This window comes from Balaenoptera physalus (assembly GCF_965194825.1).
Source record: "Balaenoptera physalus genome assembly, chromosome: 4".
NCBI lineage: Eukaryota > Metazoa > Chordata > Mammalia > Artiodactyla > Balaenopteridae > Balaenoptera > Balaenoptera physalus.
Window position 1 is genome coordinate 55,408,400 of NC_138891.1, and position 13,001 is coordinate 55,421,400.

At 34.0% G+C, this 13,001-nt stretch overlaps 1 protein-coding gene across 5 annotated transcripts in view; it reads left to right on the plus strand.

The window, feature by feature from the left end:
- NAALADL2 (N-acetylated alpha-linked acidic dipeptidase like 2) overlaps positions 1-13,001 on the plus strand; it is a 1,434,969-nt gene that overhangs the window by 1,200,308 nt on the left and 221,660 nt on the right. For all 5 annotated transcript variants that reach the window (XM_082458958.1, XM_082458959.1, XM_082458957.1 and 2 more), the window contains one exon: positions 11,908-12,003. In XM_082458958.1, coding sequence (XP_082315084.1) covers positions 11,908-12,003 — 96 coding nt within the window. The remainder of the gene's footprint in view (positions 1-11,907; positions 12,004-13,001) is intronic.

Genomic DNA, 13,001 nt, shown 5'->3' on the forward strand with positions numbered 1-13,001 from the left:
TTAGCATTGATATGGAGGTCTCTGGGAGAGCTTTTGCTATTTGATATGACGTGGAGCTGGGAGGTCTTTGGTGTACCAATGTCCTGAACTCAGCTCTCCCACCTCAGAGGCACAGGCCTGACACCTGGCCGGAGCACCTAGACCCTGTCAGCCACATGGTTTACAAAGGAGAAATCATCTCAGGAGTGTTGCTTTGCCAAAGATCACTCAGCAAGGGATGGTGAGTGTCCCTGGCCAGGCAAGCTTGCATCATTGTTTGTCCCGTTATGAAGATAGGCTGCCTGAAATGGCCTCAGCAAAGCTGCCACCTGAGTACATCATTAGTAGAAAGGGTCAATGGGCAGTGGCAGTCAGCCAGACAGGCACAGCAAAGAAGACCAGAAGGATTCTTTATTTACCATAGACAAACATATATTGTATATTTATTACGTAAATAGTATATATAATATAAAATATATCTTTTAGCGTAATAAACATATATTCATAATACATAACTAGTAAATATTTGTACTTTAAATTATTGTATTATGCAATACTTATACATTTATTATATTTACTCAGATTAATTAATAAGAACATTGTTATTATTATTGCTATTGTTATTAAAGTACCTATTACTGACATGTTTTTAAATCTATATTCATTTATATTATCCTGAATGCCAACATGAGTTTTCTGGAGCAGAGATCAGACTTATTATTATTTACAGCAGTAACATCATTGGTTCCTTACATCCCATTCTCTTCCCCTTCTGAGGCAATAAGAGCCAGATAGACAGGCTTGCATGCTATAACAAAGTACAAGAACCCTGAAAATATGAATTTATAAGTTTATGTGTACGTTGTTTCCCTTCCCTCCTAAGAGAGGGAAAGAAGCTTCCTTTCCCTAAGGTAAATAAATTCTCCTTAGAAAGGGAAGGGGATGGTGGGATTCTTCCCCATTGGAATGTAATATTACATATGTAGTGTTATGAATGTAATGTAATGGTATGTTTCCAGGGTTCTGGGTTTTATCCCCTTTAAAGAGTAAACACAGATTTACCTCCAGAAAGGTAAATCTCTTCAGGTTTCTCTCACTATTCAGTCATCATTTAACTTCCAAGGCTTGTTATTTAATACAGGTTCCGGTAAAATTTGCTTATAAAATCTTAGCCATGCAGATATACATGAGGATTTCCTTTCTGACAGTACAGTACATAGTAGGCACTCAGTAAATGATAGCTACCAAAATCACTATTATTGAATTCACTGTTCTCTAGCTAGACTTTGTTTTAGTCTCTTAGTATTCCTCCTACATAACAAAAGCTTTAAAGTTTTATTTTAATTTGCAGTTTCAGGAGAATTAAAGATGAGGATATTATGTATAAACATGTTCATTTAATAAATCCTTGAAATTTCTGATATTATTTAGTAATTAACACTTGTTGAATTAATAAAATGTTATTTTTGAGACTATACATGCCCTATTCCTCCCTTTCCTGTGGATACTAAGAAAGGCTTCATTAATTTCACTAATAAAAAGCCATTTCTATATAATACACATTTAGCTTAGCCTTGGAAAGTGTAGAGACAAGAAAGGGAAATGAAAGAATTTATCTGTGACTATGTTCACTCAATAAGTACCATAAAACAACTGGACAAGCAGTGATTTATGTGTGGAATTTTATCATGGATTTTTAAACCTTAAAACGATCTCTATTGTATCCAATTTAATTTTACACTAAACTGGGCACTCATTTTTGTCTTGCAATTTCTATAGTATCCTCTCTAATATCTAGCACTGACTGCTAATCTGGCTTGATTTTCACATTTGAGATGCAGGATTATGGAATGTGAGTAGCAGCAGATTGGAGATGAAGATCTGAATTCCAATCCAGGTTGTACCACCTAGTAGCAGAATCTATCTAGTTAGATAATCTCTGAATCTCAGTACTTATTCATAAAATGAGGGTAATGATAACACCACTTTTCTGATCTTAAATAACTGTGGCTATCAAAAAATAATGTATATCAAAGCAACACAGAAAACTTTAAAACATGGAATATATTTGTAAGAAATCATGGGGGTAAGAAGACAACAGCCAAAATTTTAATGATTGTAAACAGCTGTGTAGGAGATGATACAAAAATTACCAACATGATCAATACCTCAGATCCTATTAAAATGATAAATAGGTGATATTATGAACAATTTTATAACAATATATTTCATAATTTAGATGAAATAGACAAATTATTTGAAAACCAGAACTTACCAAAACTTACACTAGAAGAAGAGAAAGAAAAATCTCTGTGGGATAATAGTAATGTCCCTTATCTAGGAAAGTTGTTTTCCTTTAAGATATAATTTATACACAATAAAATGCACAAATTTTATGTGTTAAGTTAGATAGGTTTTGACAATTTTATACCTATGTAAACACCTTCCAAACCAGACCACTCCTTGAATTTGTAGCTAATCCACAACTACTACTTAATTAGAACAGTTTCAATGTGTGCCTCACCTCAGGGTTATTTTACAAATGTATAATCCTTCAATTTTATGGTTATTCTTGAAAAGAGGAGAAGCAAGAATAAAGTCTGAATTAGAATTGAATCTTGAGGTCTGTTACTAGCAATAACCTTCCCAGGCTTTAGCATAGAAAGCCCATTGAAGACATGAAGATAGTAATTGTAGTGTGGTGGTCCCCAAAACAATATGTCACCTGGAACCTGTGAATGGGACCTTATATGGGGAAAGAGTCTGTGTGGGTGTAATTAAATTATGGATTTGAGATAAAATCATCCTGAATTATCTGGGTGGGCTTTCAATCCAATGACAAGTATCTCTATCACAGACAGAAGACACACAGAAGACAAGGCCATTTAAAGACAGAGGCAGAGATATGAGTTATGCAGCCACAGTCAAAAAGCTAGAAGAGGCTAGGAAGGAATCGCCCCTAAAATCTCAGGGAATGAATACAGTGGTGCAGGGCCACTGGTGATAAATACACACAACGAAGAGCCTGTAGGCAGTCAGTTGCTGGTTTCAGAAAAAGGCTGCTGATTTCTCATCTTTCTGTTTTATAAGCTGATACTTTATTATATTTATTTACTTATTTTTTTGGAAATATGTACTACAGGGCATCACAGCTACAGAGAACTCTGTTTAGGAGTGAATAGAAAAATACAACAATAAATAGTTATATTTATTTTTTCCTTCCTAATGTGAAACTATGCTGCATTGGTCCCTTGCACAGTGTTAGCAAGTGTCAGCAAGTTCATTGCTCCTCCCTCTTCTTTTGCTGGAAACAAACAAACAAAAAACAAAAGAATTCTCGTGGAAGTTTAAGGGATAGAATGTAAAAAGAGATGAGTTATCTCTTATAACTCATCTGTAGAGTTAATAACAAATCTTTATAGAGTTAATGTTATGAGACCCTAGAAGTTGCGGGGCTGATAAGTGGGACTTTGGGTCAGTCATTTTTTGTCACCTTGTTAATACAACCTTTGCAGGGTTCCTCCCCCTGAGCCTGCTCTTTGTGCTGGATTGTCACGTGTTATTCTTCTATCCATAATGGCAGCACAGATATGGAAGCATTAGCAAACACTACTCATTGGTTTTACCATATGGAATAATTAATGTTTATTAAGAAAGCTTAATAAGCCATATCTATGCACTTAATCATTTACCATCAAAATATTATTTACCATTGAAATATAAGTAAACTAAAGACATTTATTATAACAATGCCTTAATTTGTGAAATACTCTGATAAGAGCATCTTTTATTGTTTGGTTCTTTGTTGTTGTACCTTAGCTTTCCCTGCCTCCTGATCTGTCTAGAAAGTGTGATATGAAAAACAAAACAAAATAAAACATAAGCATAGACTATTTAACTAGTGATGCACAGTTTGTATTTATTAATAGGTAAGACAGGCGCACATTCAATGATTAAGGGAGGAAAGAAGGCAAAATAAGTAAAGCTGATTAGCTTGAAGAAAGTCTAAAATATGAAGACTGGGTCCTATAAAAGTATTGTGTTGGCATGTAAGAACTTCAAGACCAAAAATAAATCATGAATTCAATGGAATGATTCACAAAAGCTAATATTACAATTATTATCCCCATCTCAAAAGTACTTTATAAGAAAAGGCAAAATGTTTAAGAAACACACACCCAGAGCTAATTTTTAGTGTTGGTTTTCTAATAAATATTTTTTGACTTTGTAAAAATGATTTAATCTGAATTTTCCATGTTTTGCTTTGTATACTTGGGTTGAATTAAGATTTCTAATATCTTATCCAGGTCTCAGATTAGGATGCTAAATCAATATGAATAGAACTATGAAGGTGCCTTGAATATTTTCAATAAAGCCAACACTATGGGCCGTCCTAGAACTTGAAAAAAATAATTGAAATGAAAAACATGAGTGAATTCAGAAAATAATGTCCTGATGTTGTTCTATATTTGACCCTTGGATTGTTACATTTTTATTTAGACTCCACATCATCTCAGGTCTGTTTTACTTTGAATAGTGATGAGAATGTTATGTTTCAAAAATTGTGGCTCTAATTACCTTTTCTCTCAGCCCAGCGTGTCATGAATGTCAGTGCCATTCAAATCTTGCAAGTGTTTTAATTTCATATATTAAATTTAAGTATTGATGTGTATATTCTCTGATTGCAGAAAGGAGAATATTGCAATGAAGGAGGTGCACATGGGACTTTTTAGATTCAATTTTATTTAGTCTAAGCAGGGAGTCTTTGATTATATCCTTTAAACTGTGCATAGTGTTTATGCCACTTAGAGAGTAGACTAGGACTTGGAGGGAATTGGAACAAGAGGTGAGGGAAATCTTTTCCTACTTAAATGCAAAAGCACAGAATCTCAGGCTATGAGAAACTCTGGCAGTGAGGAGGAGGTTTGTGGCATAGGAATGAAAGTGTGGGCTGTGGAGTCAGAGAGACTTGGGTTTAAATCTAGCTCTACCACTTACTTATGGTATGATCTTGAGCTACTGTCTGAAATTCATTGGTTGTCAGTTCCCTCATTGGTAAAGACAGGGTAATAATAGTTTCCACCTTAAAAGTAAGTGTGTGGATTAAATTAGGTGATATGTGTAGAGTGCTTAGCCTAGTATTGGTATATGGAAAAGGCAATTATTATCCTATTCATTCTAGGTCATGCTCATTGGGTGCCAACTGTATAAAATTGCATGCAGACTGTTTTTGTCTAGTTCAGCACCCACTAAACCCACATGGACTAACTATTTTAAATGGTTATTTCTGGGAAAAAAATGCAAAGGGTATATTTTAGTATGGTACTGAGTTAAAGTTTAGTCAACTCAATCCAGTTTAGAGCTGAATTACACATAACCTTTGTTTTTGTTTTTGTGTTTTTTCCTTTCTTCACCTCTGTCTACATACTAACATTGTCTTCCACCATATTTTTAGCCTGCCCTCATTTCATCCTTTTTCACCAATGGCTCATCTACTTACAACTCTGATTTCTGGGTAACTTTAGTGAGCTTTGAATTCCTTTCCTTTAAGACTGTGATCTATTTATTTCCCCCAAATTTTCTGGTATTTTTTGAATCTCTTTTTATCTTCTGGATGCTTTCTCTTATATTAAAAATATATCCACATTAATCCAGTCTAAAACACAACAAATAAACTCTTTATCGATTCTTTGACTCTCTGTAGTTAATGATCAATTTTTCTAACTTCTCAGCCTAATCTTAATTTCTAGAGAGAATAATATAGTTCATAGTTGATGTTTCCTTTCTTCTCTTCAGATTTATTCTCTCAACTGATTGCATTGTCTCCTGCACTCATGAATCCACAGAGACCCCTCCAACAAAGAACACCAAGAACCTCTGAAATGCTACTTCTGATGAATAATTTTTATCTTATCGTATTTCTTCACTTCCTTTGAAGCATTGATTATTTATTCCCGAACAGTCTTTACATTTTTGACTCTCATGAAATCACACTCACCTGGTTATCTTTACATTTCTCTGATGATTCCATCTATAATGTCGTTGTGGGTTTTATTTTTATTCTCCCACTCAAATATCAGTGCCATTCAGAGAACTTGTTGTTATTCAGAGTGTCATCTGTGCTATACTCAGTATACTTCTAAGTCTGCATGTAGTCCCCTTTTACATTTTAACTACCATGTACATGCTTTTCAAATTATTGTTATATCTTTAGTCTAGAATTTAGTCTTTAACCAAATTGGTGTTGAATGACATCCCTCATTTTCTGGGATAACATCACATGGATGTCCCACAAACACATCACCTCCAATTTTATCACTCATTTTATCAAATCTAGAAATACTTGCAATCTTGACCCCTTTTTAAGGTTTCTAACTCCAGTTAATTACTAAGTAGTACCAATTTTATCTCAAATATTTATCAAACACATCTCCTCCTCTCTGTTTCTACTACCACTGTCCTGACTTAACTTCTCACTCTTTCTCACTGTATTACTGCAATAGTCTTCTGTCTATACTTCCTGTTTCCATCGTTTCTCTTTTAAATTTATTCCCCACATATGCATCAGTGTGTGCTATCCTGAATACACACTTGAAAATATCACTTGCTCTGTTCAAAACCCTCCAAGGACTTCCTATCACCTACAGAAATGGTTTTCAAACTTTATTTTAACAACTGTAGGTTTTATTATTTATTTATTTATTTATTTTTGGCTGTATTGGGTCTTCGTTTCTGTGCGAGGGCTTCCTCTAGCTGTGGCGAGCAGGGGCCACTCTTCATCGCGGTGCGCGGGCCTCTCACTATCGTGGCCTCTCTTGTTGCAGAGCACAGGCTCCAGACGCGCAGGCTCAGTAGTTGTGGCTCACGGGCCTAGTTGCTCCGCGGCATGTGGGATCTTCCCAGACCAGGGCTCGAACCCGTGTCCCCTGCATTAGCAGGCAGATTCTCAACCACTGCGCCACCAGGGAAGCCCCAACAACTGTAGGTTTTAAAAGAAAAATTTCACATAGAGTTTAATATACAAATACAAATTTTTAGTAATTTAAATTTCAAAACTCTGACTCTTGATTATATAGAAAAGCAATTCCTAGCAAGTGTGATAAAAATCAAACACCATCCAGTACTAGTGTAATCCTTTCCTCCTTACTGAGCATTTTATATACTTTGTTATTTTGCTTGATCCTGACATGAGCTCTCTGGTGTTAGAAGGGCAAGTATATTTACATTTCAGCTTTATGGAGGATGATATTAAACTTGAGAGATTAATGACTTACTCAAGGTTGCCTGGCAGTCTTAGACTAATTTAATAAGAAAAGAGTCTCAAGTCTTAAAAAGCTCATGGTATAGTGATAAAAACAGAAATATAACAAAAATATAATAAATGGTGAGTAAAAAACAAACACAAGGTGATATGGAAAGACTGACAAGAGAACTATGAATTCTGATGGGTTGGTGAGGATCGAGGAAAACAGTTATAGAAAGAAGCCTGATAAACAGATAAAGAAAAAAACATTCCAGGCAGAAGAAGACATGGCACAAAGGGACAGAGATAGTGAAGGTAAGGATGAATTCAAGGTTTGGTGAATAGACTGCTGTGACTGAAGCAGTAGCTATATGAAAATAGTGCAAATAAGTTTATGGGAAAGAAAGACTTGTTTAAAGGTGAAAGAAGATAGGTTGGGACTTGTTTGTGAAATATACTAATGAGTTTGGACTTTCCTCTACAGACAATAAGGACCATAGTTTGGGTGAAAGTAATGAGTAACTGGACTGTGGCAACAAATAGGAACTTGTAGAGAATTGTCTAAACATATAGATTAGAAAGAAATTGGCTAGTGTAGTTCTGTGGTACTAAGGGTGCAAGAAATGGGAGTCAAGAATGACATAAAATTTCACATTTGGGTAAAATGTAGGTATTATGCTATTATCCAAGGTAAGAAATGAAAGTGACAATGGGGGAACACATGGTCATGATTTGCAACATGAGTTGATGTGTCTGAAAGCTCTTGTAGGCAAAAAATGATGAACTAAAAACAGGAACTAAGCTAGAGATAAAGAATTATCTTATTAGATAGATAATTGGGAATTATCAATCTGAATTTGGTCACTGAAGCCAGAGAAGTAGACCAAACCACCTAGGGAGACTGTGATAAGGAGAAGATTGGGTAGACCACCTAGAAACAATAAAAACTCAAAAAGGAAAAGAGAATCCAGTTATAGGTAGAAAATAATATATAAATGGAGAACCAGCAGAGTCAAATCATGGACTTTAGGAAAAAGAGTTGAAAGAAGAAAGGTGTGCTAAATATTGTTAAATGTTACAGAAAGGACAAGTAAGTTTAGAGGCTGGGGAGACACACCGAATTTTAAACTAGATCCTGGATAGACTTTTCTTATCAATATCACTTCTTCTGTGATATTCTTACTATGATCTCCATGTGACATACATACAATATTAAGTTCTGCATATCTTAACTTACTCTTTCATTTCAGTCTATCAATGAATTGTTCTAAACGAAAGTGCTCTCTAAATGGTTAGTGGTGTTTTACTTGCCTCTGTTCATCAACAGGTGGGAGCCATTATCAAACAGCTATCACTCATAGTTAATTTGATAGCAGTGAAAATCTTTTACAAAGCATATATTCTTCTTTTTAATCTTTTCATTATTTTTTATGTCAGGATATATAAATACCTGTTCATAAATGATGATTATTATATTGAAAAGGAATGGTAGTGTCTTAATATTTTCAAAGACATTGATGTTAGATCTATTATCATCCAAATCACATTAGATTAAGTTCCATGAGATTAAGGACAACATCCTGCATTTAGTGTAGGACCTGGCATACAGTAAGTGTCAAATGCATATTTTTTTAAATGTTTAAAAAAATGAGGCATTAGAAACAAAGAAAGGTATGAAAGAGATAGGTGAAGGAACCAGAAAGAGAAGGAGATTATATTAGAGAATAAGGCACATATGGATAATTTAAATTAATATGTTCTGCTTTTGAATAATTGAAAGTTCAATAAAAACTTCATTAATTATAACTCCCAATTTCTATTCTTATGGAATCATTCATTTTGAGGCTCGCTGATATTTTACTTTTGCACTATTTATGAAGTTTTGTTTTGCTCAGTATATTAATCAGGTAAAATTATTTCAAGTTTATTTACAACTACTCATGGGGCAAACTTTTTAAGAACTTCAAGCTTAATTATTAAATGAAAATGAATGCTGCAAATTGTCCATGTCATACTTTCACTAAAGTCAATTCAGAGATACCTCTATGCAAATTGTACAGTTTCTCCCAGGATCATAGATAGAGTCTTTGGATTTCCTTTAGTTCAGCATCATACCGTAATCACTACCCCATCATTACCACCCTCACCATCATTATTATGATATTTATTGTTTTTAGCAACATCATCAATGTTATTAACATAGTGTCTCCTATGAAGCAGGATTGGACTGTTCACAACACCTCTGTGAAATATATGTTATTCTCCAAGTTTCTTAGATGCTGTAACTAATCCTTTGGAGATTAAGATGCTTAATATGGCACAACTGTTAAGTGGCAAAACCAAAATTTTAATCTATTTCTATGTTGACTGCCCAAAATACCTCCACAAAACCCTGTTGATAAACAAAATTAAGTGTATTAGACCTATTTCAGTAAAGAAGAATACCACCTTGACTGAGTGTATTAGTTTCCTAGGGCTGCCATAACAAAACACAACAGATTGAGTGACTTAAACAACAGACATGTATTGTCTTAACAGTTCAGGGTGTTATCAGGGTTGGTTTTTCCTGAGGTCTGTGACAGACAATCAGTTCCAAGCCTCTTGACCAGTTTCTGGTGATTTTGAGGCAATCTTTTGAGTTCTATGGCTTGCAGACACATCGCTCCAATCTGTGCCTTCATGTTTGAATGCTTTTCTCTCTGTGTACAAATTTGTCTCTAAATTTACTCTTTTTATAAGGACACCAGTCACATTGTACTAGGGACCAACTCTATTCCAGTATGACCTCATTCTAACTTAGTTATTTATGCAGTGACCTATTTCCAAATAAGATCACATTCTGAGGTACTAAAGGCTAGGATTTCACATATGAATTATTCAACCCGTAACACTGAGTCTTAGTAGTCTCTCAAAACGGAGAGAAATTAGGAAAGGGCATTTATGATATTTTAGGCCTTGGCTGTGTGGTTTTATGGCAGGTCTTAAAAACTGGAATACTGGTTGGAACTGGGCAGTTTCTAAAATTACTTTTAGATTGATGGGTAAAATGAGGAGAGGAACATAAACAAGTTTTGACAAATAAGCGTTAGTCTTGATAGGTAAGCTATTTGGTTGATTCATGGTCTTATTATCGAAAAGTACATTTATGCTGGAGCAAACAGCTAAATTACTTTATTTTTTTAATCGCAGTATTGTTCAAAATAGGGGGTTAAGAGTCTGCTTGATCACAGAATTATTTAATATATAAAGACTTACAATTATGTTGGTTTCATTTCTCATGTGTATGACTTCTGAGTCTATCAACTACATCATCCTAACTTTCTTTCCCACTATTGATATATCCCAACGTAGTCTGTTCTGCTGTTGGATTACTCTAATAAATAGTTCTAATAGAATTAAAATTAAATTTGTTATCCTGTGTGGTCATTGTTGGTGTAGACTTGATTTAATCTATCTTTCCCACGATAGTTTTTGAAAAATGTACCTACCTATATATCTACCATCTATTTTTCTTTCTTTCTATATATCTATCATCTGCATAAGTACATATATTCTGTCCCAAACTTATATTTTTTAAGATAAATAAGTTTAGTTACTTCAGGTTTTCAAATGAAAATTATATGTAGATAATAATTGTTTCATAGGATACTTATAATGTTGATAACTATAAGAACATTGTTTTAGGTATTGTCTTAGTCCATTTAAGCTGTTATAACAAAGTATCACAGACTGAGTGGCTTGTAAACAACAGAAATTTATTTCTCAAGTTCTGGTGGCTGGAAGTCCAAGATCAGGGTGCCAGCATGGTTAGGTGAGAGCCCTCCTCCAGGTTGCAGAATTCTTATTGTATCCTCACATAAGGGGCTAGGGAGCTCTGTGAGGTCTCTTTTATAAGGACGCTAATTCCAATTATGAGAACAAAGCCCTCATGACCTAATCACATCCCTAAGGCCCCACCTCCTAATACTGTTACTTTGGAGATAAGGATTTCAGCATATGAATTGGGGGGGGGCATAAATATTCAGACCTTCGCAGATAGCTACCTTATCAGCATCCCGTGTCTTCTTGCATCCTGAAATTTATCTGCACCTGCAAGTACAGAATGATTAATTACAATATCTTGATTCGTTTCAACCATCTAAACGCTAAGGGTTTGATACAACGTTACTACTTTATTGGCAGCACATAAAGCCATGAGGTCATTCTACTCAAAACATATCCTACTATTGTTTTGAAGTAAGGTTTGCAGTATTTAAAATATTATGTACCTGTTCCTAGACTTTTTTTTTTATTAAAAACATTCCATTCTACCAGTCTTTAAGCATAAATTTTAATATATAAAATAGAGAAGGGGTTTTAGATACGGGTTTTGCAGTCAAGGTATCTTACTCTACACTAAGTCTGCATTTGAAAAATAAAAGGGTGAACTGCAAATAATGATCTCTTCTGAGTAAGAAAACATTCTTTGGTAAATACAAATAATGTCAAGTGTTATAGAAGTCTAATCATTTTAATTTATAAATATTTTGTGACTGATTAATTATATCAGCAGAATGAAGTCCAACAATCAACAGAAACCTTACAGCAATTTAGAGTCATTTTGAATCTTTAAAGAAAATCCAATAAGCACTTGAAAAACAAAATCAATGAAGAGTTTAGAATGTTTATTTTCTGGTTTTCCACAGGGTCCAAGTTTTCTTTCTGAAGGCTTTTTCCCTAAACGTGCAACAAAAATTGAAGAAATGGATCCTTTTTTCAACCTTCATGAGACCATTACCAAGGTAGGAGAGGAATGCATTCATGAAAAGATTGAGAAAGTTTTGTTCTTTCTGTTAGTAGAAGGAGGAAAGGAAAATAACCAATCAAGAGAAATATATATATATATATTCATTTGTAGAATATACTAGAAAGGATTTCAAGTACCTCCTATTATTTTACTAAGGAGTAAATATGATAACTCAATCAAGATCATACAGACCAATAACTGATGATTTGTATTAAAAAATCAATTATTTTTTAATTGAAGTACAGTTGTGAAATATTTTGTACATTACAGGTGTACAATAGTGATTCACAATTTTTAAAGGTTATACTCCATTTACAGTTATTATAAAATATCAGCTATATTCCTTGTGTTGTACAATATATCCTGGTAGCTTATTTTATACATAATAGTTGTACCTCTTACTCCCATGCCCTTTTATTTCTCCTCCCTGTCCCCTCTCCCCACTGGTAACCACTAGTTTGTTCTCTATATCTGTGAGCCTGCTTCTTTTTTGTTATAGTCACTAGTCTGTTGTGTTTTTTAGATTCCACATATAAGTGATATCATACAGTATTTGTCTGACTTATCTCACTTAGCATAATGCCCTCCAAGTCCATCCATGTTGATGCTGATGGCAAAATTTTATTCTTTTTTTATGGCTGAGTAATATCCCATTGTATATATACCACCGAAATAAATTCTTAATAAAATTCTTAATCTGAAAGTAGACTTGTGGTATATTCTCAAGTATACTCCCTTTACTTTAGATTAAGGGCAATACAAAATGAGTCCTTGAATTTCTGTATCTTCAAAGTTTTGTTTCAATATTTAAGGTACATTGTTGTTTGTGGTACTTTATTATTGCAGTAAAAAAAAATAATGGCTCTTTTTCTTAAAGAAAAAGTTAGACTGAATTTACAATAATTGCTTTTCTTTGATGTTGCTCATACCTATTTTTATGGTATATACTTGGCTGTGAGTTTATAGAATGAAGAAAATTAAATCCTACAGTAT